This window comes from Vombatus ursinus, unplaced genomic scaffold, assembly GCF_900497805.2.
Source record: "Vombatus ursinus unplaced genomic scaffold, bare-nosed wombat genome assembly UNPS02015255.1, whole genome shotgun sequence".
Taxonomy (NCBI): domain Eukaryota; kingdom Metazoa; phylum Chordata; class Mammalia; order Diprotodontia; family Vombatidae; genus Vombatus; species Vombatus ursinus.
Window position 1 is genome coordinate 41,775,385 of NW_020955033.1, and position 25,886 is coordinate 41,801,270.

Genomic DNA, 25,886 nt, shown 5'->3' on the forward strand with positions numbered 1-25,886 from the left:
TCCATTTCTGGTTCCACCACTTACTGTCTGTGTGACCTTGGGCAAGCTACTTCCATCTTGGGGCTCTGGTTCCTTCTATTAAAAGAGGAGTTTGGACCAGATTACCTCTAAGGTTCCTGCAACATCTAGATCCCTAAAATCCTATATAAAGTCAATTCTTAGTTATCTGTACTGAAAGCAGTTGGCAGAAGCACAAACAATTATAGAATCAGAATTTTTGAATTAGAAGGGACATTTTCTAGTTCAGAATCTTTATTTTATATATGAAGAAACTGATAATCCATGCGTTGAAGTCGACTCAATTTAAAGAACCGTATATGATCTCTAAGATCCTTCTGTCACCAAAAATTCTATGTGGTCTAATCAGGGTTGTGCTTGGAGCTGGTTTGTTTCAGCTCATCAGAGTTGATTGTTAAATTTTCAGCGTGAGTATTTATACCTCAGACATAGGCAAAAGTTACAAATCAGGGCTTCATTTATTGTTTTGTTGATTGTCTAGACTAAAGAAAATGATGGAGAAAATGTAATAATACAGATTGAACTGAAAAGTGTGTCATGTGTACTTTTTTCTTCTGGAGAGCCAGTTGTTAAACATTTACTGGAATATTTACCAAGGTTTTTAACCAGTTGTTTTCTATGTGTGAAATGGATCTTAAAGGTTGAATAGTGAATAAGTATCTATCTGGGGATACAAATTCAGGTATCCTGATTCAATCAATATTTTCCAGGAATAAACCTAAATAAAGGTGATGCTCCTATTAACTGAACATTGACTACCAAAATAAATATCAATAATAATATAAAAGCTAATTTTATATAGCACTTTAAGATTAGCAAAGCACTTTACACATGTTATCTCATGCTTCAAAAAGCCCTATGAAATAGGTGCTATTAATATCTACATTTTAAAGATGAGAGAATTGAGGCAAACAGAAGTTAAATGATTCCACCCCCCCCCCCCCCCTGTATATGGTTACATTGCAAAGTGAGATGACATAACCTAATTCACTTCAAATGCAATGGCACTTGTCTCAGCTTGGGTGCTTATATAAAGCCATTTTTGTCACTATTTCTAGCGGTTTGGTTGGCTTTGGGGGATTTGCCTGGAATCCTACAGCTAGTATCTGAGGCGGGATTTAAATTCAAGTCTTCCTGACTCCAAGCCCGGCACTCTAAACATTGTGCCACCTAGCTGTCTAGAACATATACCTTCTCTACACCCCCTTTCCTTTGTATTAGTTGGGGCCTTGAAAAATTTTATATATAATGCCATGATAAATAAAGTCAGCTAAACTGCATCATTAACAGGTGTTTCTGGGTTCCATGGCCATGGAATGAAGGGGCAGAAAGATGCCGAGGTAAATGGTGAACATAACTAAAAAGAAAACATATGATGAAACATTAAAATGAGAGAACTTTTTTAGCCTGAAGGAGAAAAAGGGAGGTGGGCTTTTAGCCTTGGGTAAGGAAACAAGCTGTGAGGCACAGCTGCAAACAGCACCATGGCAGTCACTACAGCCACAGACCAAAATAAATCTTTAACCACATTATGCAAAAAATCATGCTGGCCACATAGGATTTTTCAGCCTTACTCAGTGAAAATGATGGCTCTAGACAGTAGCATTATCAAGGACATGGGTAAGCAATATTTCTTTTAGTAAAATATGGTAAGTTATTTCAGAGATGGTTTATTAATCTGTAACTCATTTTAAATCTCACTGACTAGTGAGTAATTCCATATACTGCAGAGCAATAGCAGGAGCAGACATCTGTATGTGTCATTTGGGATTTGAGTCCCCCCTTTCCCTTTTATTCCAGATAAAGCTCCTGTTCTTCATTAATTAAATATTTATCATATACCATGTGCAAAGGCACTATCCTAGCTACGTGGTGCAGTGGGTAGAGTCCTGGTACTAGAATCAAGAAGACTTACATCCATCCATTTTCCTAGCTGTGTGGATCTGGGTAAGTCACTTAATTGCTGCCTGCCTCAGTTTTCTCAACTGTAAAATGGGGATAATAATAGCACCTACCTCCTAGGGTTATTGTGAAGATAAAATGAGATAATATTTGCAAAGAATTTTGCAAACCTTAAAGTGCTATATGAATGTTAGCTATTATTAAAATAAATGTAAATGAGAGACAAGGTTAAATTGCACTAACCCTGGTTTTAAAATAAAAAGGACTTGGAAATCCCCATGTTAATTACATGAACACTTTAGATACTAAATATTTAATTCATACCAGCTCATTACTTCCATCTTCATCGAAGTCCTCCTCTATCCCATCAGTCATCTCTTCTCCATCTCCATCTGCATCTGGTCCTCCTTCAATTGGTTCTTCTGTAGAGTTGTCTGCATTCTCTGACACACATTCCTCTTGGTTCAACTCTATGTTATCTTCCATTTGCTTCTTCTGAGCTTCTGAGGGAAAAGAGCAAATGGCTACCTTTCATAGTTAATGGTCTGTTCTGATGAACCAAAAATATTTGCAGCAACATATTCCATAAAAGATGGCACTACATTGATAAAAATGTGAACGATAACTTTTTTTTTCATTTTCTAGCCTGTGATTTTTGTCATTAAGTGTACTTGAACATATCAGTTATGTGCAACCTCACTTAAATTGATTTATGTATTGTATTTTTTAAATGTAGAACTTCTAAAACTCAGAGAAACAAAATAGTGGAGTTAGTGGCCCATGAGTTGGAGAAACATTTCAATAAAGCAATCATTCTGGTTAACATACATATATAACTTACAACATATTTTAAAATTTAATTTTTTAGTTGAATAGGCACCTTAGAGACAAAATGAAAGCAAAATAATGAGTAAAGATGACATAAAAATAAAAAGTAAACCCAATGAAAATGGAGAAAGCACATAGGGAAGACCAAGCCTTAATATGAAAGGCACATAAAAACATGTTGCAGTAGTTAAAGAATACAATGGTAGAAATGTTAACCTTTCTTATCGTTGAGTCATTTTTCAGTTGTGTCTGACTCTCTGTGACCCCATTTTGGGTTTTCTTGGCAAAGATACTGGAGTGGTTTGCCATTTCCTTCTCCAGCTCATTTTACAGAAGAGGAAACTGAGGCACATAGGGATTGAGTGGCTTGCCCATTGTCACATAGCTAGTAAGTGTCTGAGGCCAGATTCGAATTCACTGAGAATTCCTGACTCCAGGCCCTATGCTTTATCCACTGTGCCATCTGGTTGTAGCACGTTAACTATATATATTATTAATAACAATAACATCTATTTATATAGTTCTTGCAAAGTTCTTTCATGATTTATTGTCATCTCAGAACATTGCAATAATCATAAGAATATTATTGTTACCATTCAGCAGATAAAGAATCTAAGACGAAGAAAAATCAAATGATTTGCCCAAAGTCAAAAGGTTCTTATATATAGACAAATGAGCCACAACTATTAAAGGCAAAGTCTATATGAAAGATACATTTAAATAATTTAGATTAAATTTGGATATTTGCTTGTATTTTCCATTTTCCATTCCTATTCTCATACATACTTCCTAGGAAGGGTCTTTAATTGTCACTGGATACATGAGAACATGCATATATCTGTAATAGTTTTCTTTATGATACTGCTTTAATATGTCTAGGATCATGTCAGTTCCAACTCAGTAATGATACTATTTTTGTTTTAATTATTTATTATTAATAACATCTAATATTAGTTTTTTTTAATTGGGGGATTTTAAAGGTTTATTGCATTTTTGACATATTAGATATTTCTTGGACCCTTTCTTTTCTTAATGTAAGCCAACAGGTCAATGTAAAGCAGTTCATTAATATACAGCCCTTCAGAACTACATCTAACTTTCAACACACATACCTAATGGCTGATTATACTTCATATAAGAAAAAGACTGGGGCACTTTCTTTAAAGTAAATCAGAATTCATTATGTATATGCCCTGCTTTATATTTCTTAATTCTCTGGATTTTTAAATAAGCATTTTCAAGGCTGAAGGAAAGTGGTGGAATGATTGTTACTGAATTTCTAAGGTTCTGTGATCTTATGGATGTTGGTTTTTCCCTCTAACAAAGCAGTTCCCCACCCATTCTTTTTCTTTCATCATGTGGCCCTTGTCCAGGTCCTTCCTAAATCCTTCACAGGCGGGGTGGGGCACTCAACTTGCAGAGAGCCTTCTTCTAGGGACTTAATATCATGTGGGCACAAAGGGAGCAAGTAGGCTATGCATTGGTTTACTTCCTATTATGGTCACATCTATCTCTTTGGAGAAATATTTTTTATATTACTTTTTGTGTACAATTACACATTGGTAAAATGTTATAACCTGTTTAGTTCCGCCACGGTATATCTAGAGCTTTTTGGGTAAAAATGCAATTTTGACTCATCAAAGTTTATGATATTCCATAGTATGTAGCAATATAGAAACATTAGAAGAATTCTAAAGTTAAAAATGCTATGTCTTACACAAGGCCTTCCTTGATCACCCATTTTTTTTATCATGCATATAATTTGAATTTGTTTATTTATGTTTATATTTTCTTCAAGCAAAATGTAAGACTCCTGAGGTCAGGGACGGTTTTCATTTTTTGCTTTTGTATTCCCAGGGTCTAGTCCTATGCTTGAAACACAATAGACAGCAGATGTTTAATATTGCTAGAGATGAAAGGGACTCACTAGATTTTATTACATAAAGAAGTGAGTCAGTCAGACTCACACTTTAGGAAAATCACTATGGCAGCTAAATAGAGGATGGATTGAGGAGAGACCTGAGGAAGGGAGACCAATTATGGGAAAGTTGCAATAGTCCAGTCCAGAAGTGAGGAAGGACTGAACTGGAGTGGTAGCTTTGTGAATGGAGAGAAAGGGATGTGTGTGAGAGATGTGGAGGCAGAAACAAGAAGATATAGTAATTAATTACATATAGGGGGTGATTGAGAATGAGGAGATGAAGAAGATGTTGAGGTCATGAACTTGGGCTTCTGAAAAGATAGTGGTACCATTGACAAAAAATAGGTTAGTTTGGTAGAGGAGAGGATTTTAGGAAGGAGATAATGAGTTCTGTTTTAGACATGGTGAGTGTGAGATACATAGAAGACAAAATAATTCATTATAGAAATTTTAGTAGATCTTTCCTTTTTTTTTTTTTTGGTTTATTTGTTGTCTCTCTTCCAGTTTTGTCCTTAAATGTTTCAACTCTCTTTTTGAAGAAAGTATCCATAATAGCTAGGAGTGAGATTTCTGTATAGTTTACAAACCTCAGGCTTGTTTCTCTTGACTCTGCATCATATTCTAACATTTTGTACTGCCATTGAATCTATGTTCACCTTCACTTTGAAGTCATTATTAAAGTATAATATTAATTTAATTTGAAGGGTCTTGTTGAATTTTCATAGAATTTTTCTACTTCTGTATCCTCTAATTGATACTGATGCATAAGCTTCAATCATCACCATGGTGGCCTGTTTGTTTATGTTCATAATGAGATTACTAAGTGGCTGTTAATATATATTAAACATTCATTGTGCATTTTCACATTTAAATTCCACAGTTAACATAGGTTAAATTGTGGAAGATACATATTAAATTGAGAAAACAATCCATTGTAAATTATATTTAATAATGGGAAAGGTTATATGTATCTTTACATAGTTTCACTGAATTAAACATGTGATTAAAAAGCTTTTTTTGTGGGGGTTGGCAATACTCATCACCTAATGTAGCCCAAACAAATTCTAAGGGGGAAATGAATAGTTGCTTGAACTGATATAATGGTAGTAACTCTTCTTCTTTGTGTACACTGTGGAATTTTATGTTATAATAAAAATTGAAACAAACACAGTTATCTACATAGGTATTGATTACACTTAGACAACTGTTTTGATTTTTTAAAAATTGTTGGTCTTGTCTAGGAATTAAAGAGAAAAAAGATATGATGGAATTCATGGATTCAGTCAAATATGAAAGTGAGCATGTATGGTCATAGACATCTTAAAACCCACTAAATAAGAGATTCTACTATTCTTTTCTTTCAAACATTTCTGATATGTCACATAGACACAGGCCAGGTTCTTCTAGCAACTGAATGGTTCCTTTATGCTTTGCCTTATAAATCTCTAATCCAACTGAGCTCAAACTACTCCAAATGTCTAAATGTTGGTAGGGAAAAAAGGATTTGTATTTTAACTTCATATACACATTGCTTTAAAGGAATGCCAGGCTTATGTAGTATTTTAAAAATTATTTTGGCAATTAAGAAGCCAAACAAGAATGAATATAATAATTTTGATGTAAAATATATGTAGTTAATCCATAGACAAAAATGGAGTAATTGATTGAAGAGGGAGATAAGCTGAGAGCTATAGAAATGGTTCTCAAAAGGTTTAGAAGAGATCCTCCATTGTTTTGACCAGATCTTCTCTTGTGGATTTGTGGGAGGTTACAGAAAAGAATGTCACAGACTGAGAAAGCATTGATGGGTTATGACTTGCATTAGCACAGTGAAAATCCACAGAGAAGAGACAAAGCATGGCATAGTAAAACAGGAAGACCTGGGTTTAAAAGTCACACTTCTTACATTTATAAGCTATGTGACTTTGGTTAAGTCACTCAACTTTCTAAATCTCAGTTTCCTCATCTGTTAAATAGAGATAACAACTAAAATATCTACTTCCCAGGCTTACTATAAAGTTCAAATGCTATAAGCATAGAATTATAATAAAGCATTTTGTAAACTTTAAAAAGCTATACAGGGTGCCCAAAAATCTCAATGTGGTTTTATGCTCTAGTAGAGTAAAACTTCACTGAAATTTGTGGGATGACCTGCAAAACTGTATCATTATACAATATTATGTGATATTGTATGCCCTGTATTATTATGAGATCATGGAAGTACTGCAATATTGATAAGTAAGCAAAGTATAAGGAAAGGCTGTGTTGAGTTGAAAGGGAACTGGTAGTTGAAAGTGAAGTGGTCAGAAATGATGAATTTTGGGCCAAAAAGTAGGGAGTTGAATCAATATGTGTTCTCTAGCCAAAACAATCTAAAAGAATTCCAAGTGCTCCATGATTTCTGTAGGATTTCACCAGCACTGATTTGTGTCAGAGCCCAGACAGGAAATACTCTAGTCAGTAGAGGATGACAAGGTCCATCAAAGAAATAATACATGAAAGCACATCTTATTTATTAACATTGTGATGAATACAGTAATAACCACTTTTGCTCAAGAGGTACACTGGAACGACAAGAAAAAATGACTATGTAGAATGACAACTTTCAATTGAATAAATGTACTTTCCATGGAGATATTTGACTGCATTTACTTTGACTAAAAACTAGTAAATTTTTTTAGTAGTGTATCTTTTCCATTCATAATTTAAAAATACATTTTGATGTGGTTTGCTTTCTCACAGTTCTAGGTGATAGTGTTTATCTTTCTTATTTAATAAAATGCAACAAAAATATTTTTTAGGGACATATGCTGACAGGGGAAGATATAAAATTTAGATAAGACATGATTCCTACCCCTCATGGAGACTATAGCTTAATAAAAGGATAAGCATAAGTAATTATTATTATTCATTATGATACTGAAGATTACATATATACATTGCAAAGGTACAAAAATTGTGCTAGATGAGATCTTGTGGGGAATGTTAACAACAAAGAGGATCAGTGAAGGTCCTATTGAAGAGTGGCAATTGAACTGAGTTTTGCAGAATGAATAAGACACATTTAGAAGAGGAGTGAAGACATTCCAGGTATTAGGGAGTAAAGACATAGGAGCATGAAAGTGTGGGAAATGTCTAGGGATAGTACACCTGTGTTGGAAAAGAGTTTGTACTGTGTGTGGTAGACAGAAGCTAGAGAACAGAAAAGCAAATGCTTAGGGGAGATTGTTCTGGCAGCAGTATAAAGGATTAATTAGAGATGGTAGAGGGTAAAAATGAAGAACTATTAAAAGAGCGAATAAATGAATGAAAAAAATTATTAAGCACTTACTATGTTCCTAACAGAGTGCTAAGTGGCAAAGATACAAATAGAAAAAAAATAGGGTAGTCCCTGCTCTCAATAAGGTTATCCAATTTTGAGAGACAACGCATAAAAAAGTTCAGCAGTATGGATGATGGAAAGTCCTAGATGTCCAAAATGTCTATCACAAACCAAATGAGAGTGCCTGGAACCTAAAGGGAGTAGAGAGAGGCAAGGCTGGGAGAAACACTGGGATACAGTGGAAGATGGTAAAGGAATAGTTCTTGTGCCCCAGGGCTTAGTACTATGCTTGACAGAAAGTGGACAGTTCATATTTCACAGGAAGCATCTGAGTTTGTGACTTTCAGCTCATTCATGTGGTATGAAGGGCAATATCACTCTTCTTGCCCTCCTGTCCCATGGGTGCTGGGTTTGGGGAGAAGCTGAATGGCTGCTGTTGCAACTGTCTAGGTGATTGGTAACAAGAGACTGTATTCAGGTGCAAGTGAGACACCAATAGCTGAGAGTTACAGAAGATAACAGACAATGGGGATTAGTCTGAAAGAACTACCAAAGATGACTCATTCACTTTGTTGGGCATGGCTAGGACTGCAGAGTTATGCCTTACATTTAGTAGATGGACCAGGAACCATAAAGGAAATTTTGCTTCAGGAGCTATTATGAGTGCACCAATAGGATATCTATATTGAAGAGATACGGGAGAGAGGCAAGATTGGGAGATCTATCCAGGGCAGTTGGGCAAGTAGCTGAAAATATGACTTAGATTATATAGGCCTCTAGGGAATGGTTCATTTTAGCAGCTATGTTTTTTTTTCAGGTGGCTCTAATACAGGTTATATTTGTTTTAAGTTGTAAAACAAACAAATAAACAAACAAACCCTGTTTGTTCTTCAAACCTTGTGATGTGGTGTGTGTGTGTGTGTGTGTGTGTGTGTGTGTGTGTGTGTGTGATTGGGTAAGGGTGAAATGAGAAATTCTCCTTTCTCCCAATGCATCTGGGCCCTTTGTGCTATGTGAGAGCCTCTGATAGAAGGGTTACTGAGAATGGGAAAAGTGAGCAGGAGATACAGAAGGGCATATGAAGAGGATGGTTCCCTCTGAACAAAGAGGAACTTTTGATTTTCTCAGGATTTGAGTCAATCAATCCATCAATAAGCACTGACTAAGCACTTACTCTATATTCTTCCAGGTGTAGGTCATGGGAAGACAACAATGAAACAATGTCTGCTCTCAAGGAGCATACATCCTACAGGGGGAGAAAAAATGTCTATAAGAACACACAAGTAGGTACAAGAGAGGTATGAGGCAGTTTTGAGGGAAGAAGCATTAGCAGCCATTGGGGTGAAGAGTCAGAGAACTCTATCAATTCTCTTTTTTTGGGATTACTTATGGCATTTTCTGATGGATATTTCTTCTTTTGATTTGCTAGGGATTTTTTTCCTATTTATTTAATATTTTATTTTTTCCCAATTACATGTAAAATTTTTTAAACTTTTTTTTCAAAATTTAAGTTCCAATTTTCTCCTTTCCTCGCCTCCCATTCCTCATTGAGAAGGCAAGCAGTTTGACATAGGTGATACATGTGTAGTCATGCAAAACACATTTCCATGTAAGTAATTATGTGAAAGAAAATGCAGACAAAACCCCCAAGAAAAATTTAAAAAAAGTATCTAATGGATATTTCTAATGTGAGTGGTGAAATAGAAATTAATATGGAATACTTCTGTATCTTTTTAAAGGTGCTTTTGCTTTTGGGCTATTACATTGAATGTTGTAGCTAGATCACCTAGTTACCTACCTATTCACTAACATACTCATGGATATATTCTTTTTTATATTATGGGGGGCATAAATATTCTTATCATTGGAAGCATCTTGGTCAAGGAGAGTTCTTGAAGAACTTGATGTATTTCAAAACCAATTCAAGAAATAAATAATAGGGGTAGATGGCTATCCCTATTCTCATTGAATTATAGTGACCAGAGTGACCAAGTCAGGAAAAGATTTCTCTGCTTAAAGGACAGACATTTGTTTTAAAAAGCCAAGAGGGAGAAGAGTTTAGCATTGTATTTCAAGAGCCATATTCAGGTATTTTGTATCTCCACAGATGATTACAATTTTAAAAGCTTTACCAGGTACAGAGACAATGAAATTGTTTGCTGGGATTTATGTTTAAGGCATTTTCTAAAAAATTAGATTGAGTTTGGGTTTGCTGTTAGCATTAATTTAGCTCAGAAAAATGGCTGAGATAGCAATTCAGCCTTTAATATGCTGGCTTAAATACTAGTTAATTACTAGCTGAGTTGTACTTAACAGATGGTTGAAAAAATGTTCACAGAAAAATGCTAGCAATATTAACCAGAGCCAAATCAATAACTGTGTAATTGTGTAAATGTTAACTTACATAAGTCTGTTTTTCTCTTCTTCTAGCATTTCTTCTAAAACACCTGAACAGAGTTGAAATCTGAGTAATTGCTCAGATTTGCAGATTGCAACAAATGCAATTATAGAGAACTATACTGGAAACTTAGGGGCATAGAAGGTATCACTTCCAACCTCATCAGCCAAACATTTTGCAATTAAAATTATCCAAGAAGCATTTATATTTACTAAGTTTCTAATACGTATTAGGCACTGTGCTAGGGGCTAGGGATATGATATAAAAAGGAGACAGTCTCACTTTCAGGAAGCTTACAATTTACTGGTGGTTACAAAATGCACTTAGATAAAGAAACTCTCTACACACAAAATAAATACACAGTGATTTCAGGGTTGAGGGAACTAAAAACCGGAGGAATATGGACAAGGCACTTAAAGAAGGTGGCATTTGAGTGAAACCTTAGAAGGAAATAGCGGATTTGAGAGGTAGAAGTGACTGGAACAAAAATGTGAAGGCCTTTAAATGTCAAACAGGAGAATTTGTGTATTAACTTAAAAGCAAAAGGGAGCCACAGAAGCTTCTTGAGCAGAGGACTGAGATTATGAGATTTGTGCTTTCAGAATATTAATCCTCCACACAGCTGTGTGGAAGACATAATGTGGAGGGAAGAGATTTGATGCAGGGAGACAAAATGAGAGCCTTTGTAATTGTCCAGAAGAAAGGTGATGAAGGCTTGGACTAAGCCAAGTCTTCTTGTGCGAGAAGAGAGAAAAATAGGAACTTGTCTAGCATATTCATTAACTAGGGTTATCAATAATATCCTCCATATGTATGTATGTGTATTTTATATATCTCTATACATCTATAGTTATAGTTAGAGAATATTCTAAAATTATATGTGAAAAGCAGTATATCATGGATTTGGAATGTGAAAAGTGTTGAACTTGAAGTCAGGAAGACCTGGCTTCAAATCCTGTCTTTGAAACTTATTAACTGTGTGACTCCCTGGCAAGTCCCTCACCCTCTCAGTGCTTCTAAGACTGAAGGTCATCGATTCAAAATTGGAAATCAACTCAGAAGTCATCTCCTTCAACTCCTTCATTCTGTGGATGAGGAAATGGATTCTAAGAAGTTAAATGATTTGTCTAAGATCCTACAGGTATACAAAGGCAGGATTTGAACCCAGGTTCTCTGATACCAGATCTAGCACTCTGTATCTCCATACTCTGAATCCCCTATAATTAAGAGATCATGTTTCATATATGGTAATGTATAATTATGTATGCATATATAACTATATGAGCCTTTCTACATGTGTATAAAACTATTGGTATCCATATATATATAAATATTAAAAACTAAGTTACCAATAATATGTTTCTTTCTTAAACTATATATCCTTCAAAACCTGTTACATCTTGGTTCTTTTCCCTTATTTTTTTCTCTTCTTGAGATTACAAACCTATCATACATACCTGACTCCTAAGCATGACACATTCATTTCAATGATCAGAGCACAGCCTCATCTCACGATTCTATTTGTTGCCCATTTCTCTCTCCAATGTTTAAAACAAAGAAAGGGTAAATGGTCTTATACTTGGAGATGAAAGAGTCTTCAGAGGCCCTCAAGTCCAAACTCCTTATTTTACAGATGAAGAAATTAAGGCTCAGAGAGGTTAAATAGTTGAAAAAAATAGGAGCTAAACCTCAGGCGTAAGATGTGAACTTAAGTCCTTGCACTTCAAAGCCCATGTTCTTACTGGCCCTTCTTTGGTACCTCCACTATGTGAATTAAATGGACATGTTCCCTAGTGGTTATTTTCCTTCCCATTACAAGAAAGGGAATAGGATTGGAGGGTGTCTTGTGGGCTTTTAGAGATTACTGGGATGGAACAGCAGCAGTAACAATGTGAAGAAGGTAAGACAGAAGTGGTACAGGGAGATGAGTTCAATAAGGGTAAAGAAAGGAGAGGATAAGGGCATTGAGAGATAATCTGAACATCTTTTTATTTAAGCTTCCTGTTTTGGACCTGTCGTATTAGTCACTTTCATGGTACATTTTATATTTCATACACTGGTATGTTGTAACACATAGGCTCTAGTTAGATAGCTATCTATACCTCTTGCTTGAAAGAGATAGGGAGAATAAATAACACAGACAATATCCTGTAATCCATTTAATATCCCCAAATCTCAAAAACAAATAAAATTTACTAACGTGGAGAGGATACCTGAAATCATACTTCGAGGACATAGTCTCCATTTATTGGTAATTCTATAGCTCTAATGATGAAAATCACATTTTGGTTCAGCCATGCAGTCAATAAACATTTATTGCAACCATAATAAGAGATCTGATTTATATACCAAAGTCAACTTTGAATGTTTCTAGTGTCATGGAAAAGGATTTTCTATATCTCTATTACAGTCTATATTTTTAAGTAATAATAGGATGAATATGATATATTCATATAGCAACATAAGGCTTACAAATCACTTTCCTCATGCATGCATATGAGGGCAAGCATTGTTATTCCCCATTTTACAGATAAGGAAACTGAGTCTCAGAAAAGTCAAGTAATGGCCTATGTCCACACAACTAGTAGATGTTGGAGTTTAAGTGTCTTCTTCCTTTTCACTGCTACATTGCTGCTTCTTTTTTTGCATATTTATCAAATGAAAGAAAGCTGGAAGGATGTATACTATAATGCATAATTTAAAAAGATAGAGTAGGATAGAATAATGGACTAAACCTAAATATGAAATCTTGCTTTTATATTTAAAAAAGTCATTTGCCTAATTACAAGATGGGGGAGATCTGCCTTACAGTTTATGTGAAAAAGAACTGGTGTTACTAATGATTACAAGCTCAATGTGAGCCACCAAATATGACTGATAAACAAACATACAAGCAAATATAAATGCATCTAAGGCTATATTAAAAGAGGTAGCATGTCCAGACTGTAGGAGGAAATATATAGGGCATTGAAACAGAATGTACATGGAGAAAATTCTTACTCTGATAATCAGACAATCTCTAAACAAGGCATCACACTTTAAGGGAGATAACCACAAACCAGATAAATGTAGGGGAGAGTAAGCAGGTCAGCCAGGAATCTAGAACTAGCTCAGTTAAATGATGCAGCAAGGGAAGAAGTCAAAGTATGAATAAAATGATGTCTTTGTGGTCTTTGGATTTGGAATAATCTAAGCCCTTAACCTGAAGTTCATGAATTTGGATAAGAAACAAACATAGCTTTATTTTTATTAAAACTTCTAACTAAAATTTCTAGTATTCCCTTCAATTATGATTGTAAGTAATGTTAATGTATCACATTTGGATCAGGCATTACCAGGCTGCCACAGGGCACCATGATGCACAGAAAAAGGTTTAGAAACTCTGATATAAACTATTCCTGTCTCCTAGAATAATGAACTGTATTCTGTATAGGGATATGTCATATGCACTGATGAATAGTTATTAAAAAATGATAAAATTTTAAGAGGAAGGTATTTCGGGGATCACATGGTCCAGCCAACTAATTTTTCAGATGATGAAAATGAGAACCATGTAGATTAAGCCATTTGCTCAAGTTCATGCAACTGATGTGAAACAGAACCAGGACTAGAACCCAGTCTCCAGTCCAGTGACCTTTTCATTAAATCCATATCAAGGAAATGTGCATTATGTGGTGGTGTGAGTTATAAAAAAAGTGATCCCTGCTGAAACAGAACCTGTCATCTAGGTAGTGGAGAAAGAATACAGAATAACAGAATCATAGATTTAGAGCTAGAAGGGACTTTAGAACTCATCAGGTCCAACTGCCTCTTTTTATAGATCAGGAAACTGAGGCCCAGAGATATTAAGTGAGTTGCCCTGAATTACAGAGTTAGTGCCGTGGGCAGGATTCAAACAGATGTACCAAGGTAAGTCAACTGTTAATTAGCTATACTAATGGAATGAGTTGGTCTGTGGGGGAGGCAGAATGATTTATTTCCATTTGAACACAGGTGTTTCTGGTGTCCTAGCAATGTTTATAAACAAACCTAGCAAAGAAAAAAACAAAATTACATTCTGACACATGGCTCAGAAGATTCTGAGAAACTGCTCATTTCCCACTGTGGTCCCTGAATAGCTCCTCCTTGTAACTCAGTCCCTGTTGGGGACTGGTGGGTCACCTTCAGAACCAGGTTAAGCAATACAGTTTTTTAATCAAATTTTTCCTAGAAAAAGACTGTAGTTAAAATGTGTAGGTATAAATAGCTTCCCTGTGAGATGAAGACTTCATGCAAAATAATAGTAAACTGAGCATGAAATGTACAAAACAAGTAATTAAGAAGCAGTAGATGGAGTGATCACCATAGGTAGATGCTAACCAACCAAGTAATTAAAGATAGTACCTTAGGTGCTATCAATAAATTGGAAAGTAAGAGTTGCTTCAGATAAACTATTATTCTGATAAACTCCTTTAATTAACGACTTGACTCTGTATACATAGCTTTCATTCATTTCATTTGAGAAAACTTGGAAAATTATAGCTTCCAACTTCAACTTCCAACTGAAGGACATCCATATAAATGTCCTTCAGCAGGAGATATTAAGAGAAACAAATAGTAAATTAATTAATTCAATTTTTCTTCTCATTTGTTAACATGAGGGGCGTGTAATAGTCCCCAGGGAACAAACAGGCTTTGGTCTTTAAAGAAACCTGCTGATTGGGTATGATTACAGGCATGTAAAGCAACAAGGTGCCATCCACTCATCAGAAGAAAATACATCCTTTTGAATTACAGTATAACATTTACAGATGATCATTCAGGAAGATATGTGGAGGTGTTATTCAGCATAGCATGCTAGAAGATGTAACACAATCCCATAAGGATCAAATCTTTCTCTTTGAGGTGATTTATATTTAAATGAGTTCACCATAATCCTTTAAACCGAAGTGCAAATTGGTTATCAAAGTCCATTGCTGGAAGGGTTGTTCTGCATGATAATGAATTTCACAATGTTTCCTGAAATGGAACAATGATTTCAACAGTATCACAAGATATTTCAGTTAGAGAAACGACTTCAAGATGTTGTCATAACATGACAGGGTATGTAAAAATTACATACCTGTAGACTTCTTTATGAACAATTTGTGGATAAACTTTTTTTTGGGGGGGGGAGAGGGAGTAAGGAGTAGAAAGGAAGGAAGGATCCAGGCTTGTAATTTCAGTGGGGTAGGGAAATAAAATTCCTCTACCTATTGAGATTTGCTGCTGTTTCATACAAAAAGGTATGTGGAAGAGGTAGAATTTTTACTCAGGTCTTTCTTGCTCCTCAGGCTGGCCTCTCCACTATACCCTCCACTGCCTTTCTTGGGCATAAATATATCCTTGAGGGTGGTGTAAGTGGGGTGGGGGGAGTGACAGTGGGAAATCATTGATTTTCATAAGTTCTTAAAGGATTTTATTTGTTCAGACATTCCATTAAAAAATGAGTCAAAATAAGGGAGTAGGCAAGTAGAAATGATGTTTGAAATATTTAAATATTTGTTTCTGTAGTTGCCTGATCTTTTATTTCTATAGCCACTTTTTCCTATAGCGACATCAGTGTCTCCTGTACTCCTGGCCTGTAGAGTTCCTACAATCAGAGAGGAGGGTTTCATCTTTACAATAGTAATATAGGATCAGATCCTTTAAACTTGAGCAAGAGATCCCAGCTGGTGCCACTGATAATTAGTTTTGTCAGCCAACTGACCTCTCATTGAGTGATTCTGAATGTCTTGGGTCAAATGAATGTGGGTTATGGTGGTTCTAGCAGAAGCCTTACATCAGGGTTGGTATCCTGGGGGATGGCCCTAAGGGATAATACAGGGCTAGAGTCCAATCACTTGCTTATATTAACCAGCACCACGCTTTTTGAATGATGGTACTGAAGGAGGGGATCCAGACAGGGGACATTCCCTTTGTAATGCAGATTTGAATGCTGATAGATTTTCCTATGGTTAGTGCTATAAAAATCTATGTGTTTTCATTGCAATGGTATTCCATCAAATGCCTTTAATCCTTTACCATATTTTGATACTGATAGAGGTTAGATGGAAATCCCAAACTCCCTTCTGTTTTTTAAAAATTGTCAATCCCAGAATAAGCAGTTATTCATAATCTTTGAAAGGGCAAAATTCTGTTCCATCATTTCAAGCCCCAGTTTTGTGGCTTTATGGCTAGAATCTATAATATATAATAAAAACTCAGCGAAGTTTCTCCTCTTATTCTGAGCTGTCAGTGTGACTGATAGTGCTGGCCTGGTCTCATTTACCTCCTAATGACCTGTCTATGACTACACATCATTTTCACTTACCTGCCTCAGCCTTCTGCTGCTTTTCAATCTTCTCCAGTCTCCCTAGCAAGGAGTCAATTTTAGTTTTGATTTGGGTTAATTCTTTCTTGATTGTCTGTAACTCATCTGATTTCACTGGAAGGAGGGGCAAAGGAAAGAAAGAGACAGAATATGAAATACACTCTGATTCACCCAAAGAGCCACCACTTTCTGTGTGTCCTTGCCAATGTATGCAGCACAGTGCCTAATATTACTGGCTTCTCATTTCTTATTGGACCCTTGGGAATGGACATTTAAAATAGACTTCTTTCAGATTACAGATACTGAATCTCAGTGGGATATATGTGAACTACTAAATCCAATTGACAATGAGTTATTTTACAAAGGGATGGAGTTTGAAAATAAGATATAAAATGACTCAAAGTATAATAATAGGTTCAGTCTTGAAAAATTATAACAATGCCTTTAAGTCTATAACATAGAGTGCATTTAAAGAGAGGAATGACTGAATCATAATAGGTACAAAGTCATTTCCTTACACTATTTTATAAGGCTGTGTTGGAATATTATAACTCATCAGGAACTTCAAGTTTTTATCCAGTTGCTAGGTGATATACTGAAACCAACATAAACATTAACCTTTTAAAGTGATCAATTATGAGATTTTATAGTAATCTAAGCAAGAAGTAAAGAAGGCATGAACTAAGATGCTGAACACCATTTGAGTAGAAAGGAAAAAAACAACAACACATTCATCAGTTAGTGATCCAGAATTTATCAGGCACTTACAAGTGCCAGCCACTATGCTAAGTGCTAGGCATACATAGGCAAAATATTCCCTGCTCTCAAGGAGCTCACAGTCTAAAGTGGGAGATATCATAAAAACAACTGTGCATAAGCAAGATGTATATTGGATAAATAGGAGGTAACCTCAGAGAGAAGACATTAATATTGAAGGACTCATGGAAAGGCTTCTTGCATTAGGTGAGACTTTTTCTGGGATATGAAGAAAACATAGGAAGCTAGGAAATAGAAGTTAGGTGGGAGAGAAGTTCAAGCATAGAGAAAAGTCAGTGAAAATGCACAGAGTCTGGAGAAGGAGTGTTCTGTGTGAGGAACAGCAAGGAGGTCTGTGTCAAATCATTACAGAATTAATGGGGGGAGTAAAGTATAAGAAAACTTGAGGACTAGGAAGGGTCTAGGTTACAAAGGACTTTAAAAATCAAACAGAGAATTTATATTTGATCCTGGAGATAACAGGGAACTGATAGAATTGATTGAATGGGTTGGTGGGTGACATGATAAGGCCTGTGATTTTGGAAAATCTGACAACTGAGCAGAGGATGGACTGGAGTGGGGAGAGACTTTGAATAGGAATGCCAATGTGCAGGCTCTTGCAATAGTCCAGGAATAAGGTGATGAGAGCTGACATGAGGGTGGTGGCAGCATCAGAGGATATAGGGGAGATGTTATGAAAGTAGAATTGATGGGACTTGGCAACAGATTAGAGATTGGGGGGGTGACAGAGTTAGAATGATATTTAGGTTACATGTCTGGGTGAGAGAATGATGGTACCCTTGATAGTAATGAGGAAGTTAGGAAGAGAGGAGAGTTTACAAGGAAAGACAATGAGTTTACTTTTGGACATGTTGAGTTTAAGATGTCTACAGCACGTCTAGTTTGAGATAACCAATAGGCAGTTGGAGATAGAAGACTAGAAATCAGTGGAGAGGCTAGGGCTGGATAAATAGATCTGAGAATCATCTACATTGAGATGACAACTGAATCTATGGTTGCTAATGAGATCACCAAGCAAAAGAACATAGCAAGAGAAAAGAAGGCCAAGAAATACAGATATATTGGGCGCTATAGTCAGTGGGCAAGACCTGAATGACTCAGGAAAGGAAACTGAGAAAGAGTGGTCAGACAAGTAGTAGAAGAACCAGGAGAGATGAGTATACTAAAAACTTATACAAAAGAGACAATAGAGGAGAAGACTGTGATTCATAATATCAAGGGTAGCAGAAATATCTAGAAGGATGATGAGTTGGAAAAAGTCATTAGATTTGGCAATTAATATATCATTGGTAATTTTAGAGTGAGCAATTACAGCTGAATGTCAAAATAAGACAGACCATCAAGTTAAGGAAAAGGAGAGAAAGGGAACTGGAAATATCAATGGAAAATAGCTTTCTAAAGCAGTTTATGAAAGGAAGGAGATATAGGATGATATGAAAGTGATAAGATATAGGATGATAGCTAGTTTAGATAGATAGATAGATAGATAGATAGATAGATAGATAGATAGATAGATAGATAGATAGATAGAATAGATGGCTCATGTGAAGATTTTTTAAGCATGAGGGAGACAAGGGCATATTTGTATGCAGCAGCAAAGCAGCCTAGAAAGCAGGGAGATGGAAGATTAATGAAATACTGGAAATGTTAAAGGGGACAATTTATTGAAGAAGATGGCATAGACTGGGCTCACTTGTGCACTTTAAAGGGTGTGCCTTGGCAAGAAGAGTCACCTCTTCAAGTAAAACAGGGATGAAGTAGGAGTCAGTAGGGGAAGGTCTCTGAGTAATGTGAGAAGAAAAGAGGGAACTCAGTAAATTGACTCATTTTTTTTTCCAGTGAAATATGACACAAGGTCCACAACTAAAAAGGTGGGAGAGGGGGGTGCCATGGGAGGTATGAAGAGGGATAAAAGGGCTTGGAAAACTTGCTATGGTGAGTAGATAGTGAATCAATTAGAGAGGTGAAAAAGTATTTTTTTGCCACAGGGAGGGCTCAGTTGAGATGATGTAACATACCTTTGTAGTGGACCCAGTCAGTATGGTTTTCTGATTTTCTCCAGTTCCTTTCAATAGTATATAAACAGAAAAAAGATGGGAATGATATAAGGCTGGGGCTTGGTAGAGCAAAACTGAGGTGGGCAAGAGACTTGAGAGTAGAGGAGAATGTAGAATTCACCTCTTGGATTGGCACCAAGGGGTCAAGATAGGGTAGTCAATTCAGGAGTGATGGCCTAAGAAAGCCTGAGGGGTTAGTGGGATTGGAGGCCTTGGTGTGGATGAAGAACAGGATTAGGGGTTTTAAGGCAGGGGGAAAGTTGGAATGATAGAAGATTGAGATCAGATGGAGGAATTTCAGAGTTCATAATTGCAGAACATGACACAATTAAGAGAATGACCATCAGAGGTGGTGGAGGCAGAATTAACAAGAAGTAGAAACTGTATATGAGGTATTAGGTAAAGGGAAGAAGCAAGGATGATATTAAGGTTAGGTTGTAAAACTGGGTGACTGGGAAGGTGATGGTGCCATTAAAACAAATGGGAAATATGAAGGGAAGAGAAGTTTAGGGTAAGTCATGAGTTCCCTTTTTTGGACAAATTTAGTTTCAGATGCCTACAGCACATCAGGGAGGAGATACTCATGAGGCAGTTAATGACATGTGACTGGAACTGAAGGAAGAGGTTAGGGCTGAATAGCTCCTGGATAGATCGAGGAGTCAGTCATCTGCATAGAGAGAGGATGCTTAAATTCATGAAAATCAATGAGATCTCCAGAATAGAACATACAGAGAAAGACAATTCCTTGGGGATACAAATTTATGTTACATAACCAATTGATTACCAAGACTTGTCAATTCTATTTTTCAGTAGACTTTCAGAGGTCTTCTACTCTTTATTTCCCCCCATAAACATCTAATTCATTCTTCATTCTATTCTCGAATAATCTTTCTTATAAATATAGCTAGCTATATCACTTCTAGGCTCAAAAATTTCCAGTGGCATCCAACTGTTTACCCATAAAAGTTCAAGTTCTTTTTCCTAACATTCAAGGCCTTCACAGATTGACATAAATCTACCTTTCATACATATCCCATTTAAATCCTTTTTTCAAATGTGGTGCTGCAACCAAATTTGACTGATCTCTGTCACTTAAACACACTCTTTCCCAGTTTCCATGTTTTGGTCATAGTGCTCCATATTACTGAATTACACTTCCTTCCTTTTCTTTAGTTTGTTGAATTCTTGCCAATTCTTCAAAGTCCAATTCCCTTCTGCAGATGTCCTTTTCTAATTTCCTTTGATCAATACTTCACCGACTTTCATAGCCCACAAAGTATTTTGTTTTATAACTTCCTGTTTCATTTACTGCATTAATATTATATGGATCATGGCTATCTCTCTTTGGGTCTTATCTCCCTATTGCAATGCATGGAAGAGTCTGTTATCAAAACTTTGTACCAGTAGAAGCCAAGATGGCAGATTAAAGGCAGCAACTCAACTGAACTATTTCAACATTCCCTTCTAAATAACTTCAACTCAAATAAAATTTTGGAGCTGAAGAGCCAAGAAAAGGTCAGAGTGAAACATTTTTCCATCCTAAGAAAAATTATGAGGTTGGCAGGAGACATCTTTGACACCAGGGTGGAGGCCCATCCAGAGCACACATGGGGGCAGCAACAGTAGATATAGCAGCAGCAGCAACTTTGGAAGCTTTCAGCTCAGACAGTAAGGGGGTCAGACAGGGGACCCTTTGCTGGCACTAGGTACAGCTGGCACTGATTGGCAATTTTATTGCCCATACACAGTTCTGAGTCATAACTGCAAGGGGAGAGCAGCAGTGGTGGTTGGTCAAAAGGGGAATAGGGGCCCTTGTCTCAGTTCCAAGGCAAAGAGGAATGCTAGCTCTTATGACTTCAGGGTACCAGGGGCTCTTCTTGGGTAAGAACCAGTGCACAGACCAAGAGAGCAGTGATTATATCTCTCCCAGGATCCCACCACCTTGGAAACACTGAAAACTTGCAGACTCCCAGAATTAGCTCTAAAAATAGCAGCCATAAAAAAAGCTTAAACCATGGGGCAGTTCCTGTCTACCCTCAGGTTAGCAGAGCCCAACTTTAACATAAGGTTCAAAGTCAAGAAATAGGATGGAAAAAATGAGTTAACAAGAAGAACAACAACATTAACAACAACAACAAAAGACTTGACCATAAAAAGCTACTACTGTGTCAGGGAAGACCAAGACACAAACTCAGAATAAGACAATGTGAAAACAGCTATAACCAAAACCTCAAAGAAAAATGCTAATTGGACCCAAGCCCAACAAGAATTCCTAGAAGAGTTAAAGAAAGAGATAAGAGTGGTAGAGGAAAAATTGGAAAAAGAAATGAGAACAATGAAGGAAAATTATGGAAAAACATAACAGCTTGGTAAAAGAGGCCCAAAAAACACTGAAGAAAATAATATATATCTATATATGTGTATATATCTCTCTCTATACACACACACATATATGTATATATACACATATATGTACATATACACATATGTGTACATACATATATATACATGTACACATATGCACACATATATATACATATGTGTGTGTGTATAATATACACATATATATGTATATATCCACACCCACTTAGTTGTGAATAGAAATCTAACTTATCAAATAGGGAAACAGGAGGGGAAAGGGAAAACAAATTAAGATAGGCAGTTGTTAGAAGCAAAATAAACTTTTGAGGAGGGATAGGATAAAAAAAAGAGAGAAAAGAAACAAGAATGTGGGATAGAGGGAAATACAGAGTTAATAATCTTAGCTGTGAATGTGAATGGCATGAGCTCACCCTAAAACGGAAGCAGAGAGCAGAATGGATTAGAAACCAGAGTCCAACAATATGTTGTTTACAAGAGACACATTTAAAACAGAAAGACACACACAAAATTAAAATAAGGACTGGAACAGAATTTAATATGATTCAGTTGAAATAAAAAAGGCAGGGATAGCAATCATTATCTCAGACAAAGCAAAAACAAAAATAGACCTAATTTAAAAAGATAATCAGGCAAGTTGCATTTAGCTAAAAGGTACCAAAGGCAATGAAGTAATATCAAAGATTTTTTACAGCAAGTTTATTTGATAAAGCCCTCATTCTCAAATATATACTGAGTATAGAATTGAGTCAAATTGATCAAAATGAGAACCATTCTTCAATTGATAAATGGTCAAAGGATATAAATAGACATTTTTCAAAAGAAGAAATCAAAGCTACCTATAGTTATATGAATAAATGTTCTAAATCACTATCAATCAGAGAAATGCAAATTGATGTAACTCTGAGGTACCACCTCCCACCGAACAGAAATGACAAATACTGGAGAGGATGAGGGGAAAATAGTTCTAATGAATTAGAATAGAAAGTAATGGATTGTTGTGAACTCGTCCAACCATTCTGGAGAACAATTTGGAGCCATGACCAAAAGGTTATAAAACTGTGCATGCATTTTGACCCAGCAATACCACTACTAGGTATGTAAACCAAAGAGATCAATGAAAAAGAAAAAGGACCTATGTGTACAAAAATATTTATAGCAGCTCTTTTTGTGGTGGCAAAGAACTGGAAATCAAAGGATTGCTCATCAGTTGGGGTATGGCTGAACAAGTTTTGGCATATGATTGTGATGGAGTACTACTGACAGAGGGATAGTTTCAGAAAAAAAACATGGCAAGATCTATATGAACTGATGCAAACAAGAACCGGGAGATCATTGTGCATAGTAACAGCAATGTTGTGATGATGATCAACTGTGAAAAACTTGGCTACTCTGATCCAGATAGTGGGCCAAGACAATTCCAAAGGACTCGTAATAAAAAAATGCTATCCACTTGCAGAAAGAGAACTAATGAACTGAGGGCAAATTGAAGTATAATTTTCTCATTTAATTTTTCTTCCTTTTTTTTTTTGAAATATGGCTACTATGGAAATAGGTTTTGCAAGATTTCACAGGTATAATTGATATATTGCTTTCTTCTCAGTGATTGGGGGACATATGGAAGGGAGGGACAGAATGTTCAAAACAAATAAATAATAAATTCTTCCCACTTCTTCCCCCAAACAACAACTTTGTTACCACATTAAGGAACTAGTTCTGTGTTTTACAAATAGTAGGTTCTCAAATCACACCAACAAAGTAGTCACCAACCTTATCTACTCACAGAGTTGGCCCCAAGGGAATGAGCTCTTCCCTTACATAGGAAGAAAGCCAAAGGCACCCTGTTTCTGACTAAAGAGGTCCCATCACACTTTGTGACAAACACCATTGGATTTAACTGGGAGTGGGAGATATATATTTAGGGGACCCCTGAGTGCTTTCAGATTATCTGCATTCATAACAATTGCTCCTCTTTTGCATCAGAAATCTTAGCTCCTCCACAAAATTATTGTTTTTGTTTTTGAATCCATGGAAATGATTACAATTTGTAATAGTTGAGGGCAGTTTAGGAAAACATTTTTCTTATATTTTCATGAAGTAGAAAGGAAATTCTGCTGATTAGTTCTTATGATTGAAAAATTGATAAACTATTCTTTACTACAACAGAAAATGTCCTGATGCTGCAGACTGAGAACACACCAATGCTTGAATTAAAACATCATTTGAGATTTGTATGTTAAGTGAATAAATAACAACAAAAATGGAAGCAACAACTACTACTTTGAAAACTATGACTATTTTGACTCACAGGCCTAATGTAATTTAAGACTACGTGGTTTAGTGGCTAGATCAACCAAACAACCAACAAACATTCATTTGTTTTTTCCCCAACAAACATTTATTAAGCACCTCCTATGTGCTAGGTACTGTGCTAAGCTTTAGGAATACCAAAAGAGGTAAAAGATAGTCTTTGCCCTCAAGGAGCTTACAATCTAATGAGGGACACAAGAGGTAAACAAATATATACAAAACAAGTTATATATAGGATAAATAGGAAAGAATTAACAGACAGAAAGCACTAGAGTTTTAGAGTTGGAGTTATAAGAACCCAGATTCAAATCCTGACTTTGATATTACCTGTATGGGAAAGTCACTTAACCCTTATTACCATCAGACAAATATTTAAGATGTTATTATAGATTTGTTGTATTGATTGAGAGAGTTCTCACATGGATGAAACCATAGGACCTTGATATTTTTGCCTGAATTATTCTACTGATACTTATAACAGTCCCTAGAGGTTGTTACTGTAAATATAATTATCACCTATTTAGCTCAAAAAAATTGAGTCCTAGAGAGAGAAAAATGGACTTTCCCATTGTCAAACAGCTAGTAAGTATGAGAGTCTTGACATGAAGCCAGGTATTGTGCCTTCAAATCCAAGGTTCTTTACCTCATATTCATAAAGTTATCCCTTTAATAACTGTCATCTGCCCTCTCTTTTTCCCTTTTCCCAGGGAAAAGTCTCCTCATTTATCCATTTTCAAAGGCATTTTTTGCCATTTAGGGGCAACAAAAAGGGTTATTTAAATATATATATATATATTTGGGCAAATTAAATAATCAAAGAAAGGATAGTCAGATAACAAACATTAAATGCCTACTACATGTCAAACACTGTGGTAATCACTAAAGATACAAAGAAAGGCAAAAATAGCCTCCTGCTCTCAAAGAACTCAGAGTCTAGTAGGAGAGACAACAGGAAAACAATTATGCATAAATACAATATATACATGACAAATTGGGGACAATCATGAGGCAGAAGGCACTAGAATTAAGTGAGGATCAAGAAAGGCTTCCTGTAGAAGGTAGGATTTTACCGGGATTTGAATAAAGTCAAAGAGGGCAAGAGATAGAGGTGAGGAGGGAGTGAATTCCAGGCATGGGGGAGAGACAGTGAAAATGTCAGGAGATAGATTATCTTGCTGGAGAAATGGGAATGGGGACACTGTTACTGGATCATATAGTATGTTGGAGTGGAATAGGGTGATGGGATGCAAATTGTAAGAAGAATGAAAAGGTAGGAGTACCACTGCTCAATATAGACAAAGGAATTATAATTGACCCTAAGAAAAGGCAAAGCTGTTCAACTCTTATTTTATTCCCATGTCTTCTGCCAAGAAGAATGATCATTAGATTGGAATCAACAGCACAAAATGGCTGACAGACAGCTGATATCCAAATATTTAAGGGGACTTTAAGAGAGACCTAGCTGCCTTTGATGAATTCAATTCATTTGGCCCAGATGGCTCAGAAGAAATACAGCTAGGGTACTGAAAGAACGGGCAAATGTGGTTGTTGAATCACTTTCAATAATCTCTGAAAGACTGGAGAACTGGAGAGGCAAAACAATACTGGAAAATAGCAAATGTTCCAATTAAGAAAAACAAAAA

General features: G+C 36.1%; 1 protein-coding gene across 1 annotated transcript in view; it reads right to left on the reverse strand.

The window, feature by feature from the left end:
• Positions 1–2,238: 2,238 nt before the first annotated feature.
• The window catches only part of LOC114031818 (RNA-binding Raly-like protein), a 382,357-nt gene continuing 358,709 nt past the window's right edge, over positions 2,239–25,886 (reverse strand). Inside the window, exons 6-7 of the mRNA XM_027846952.1 lie at positions 16,721–16,834; positions 2,239–2,423 (exon numbers count right to left, since the gene is read on the reverse strand). Coding sequence (XP_027702753.1) covers positions 2,239–2,423; positions 16,721–16,834 — 299 coding nt within the window. The remainder of the gene's footprint in view (positions 2,424–16,720; positions 16,835–25,886) is intronic.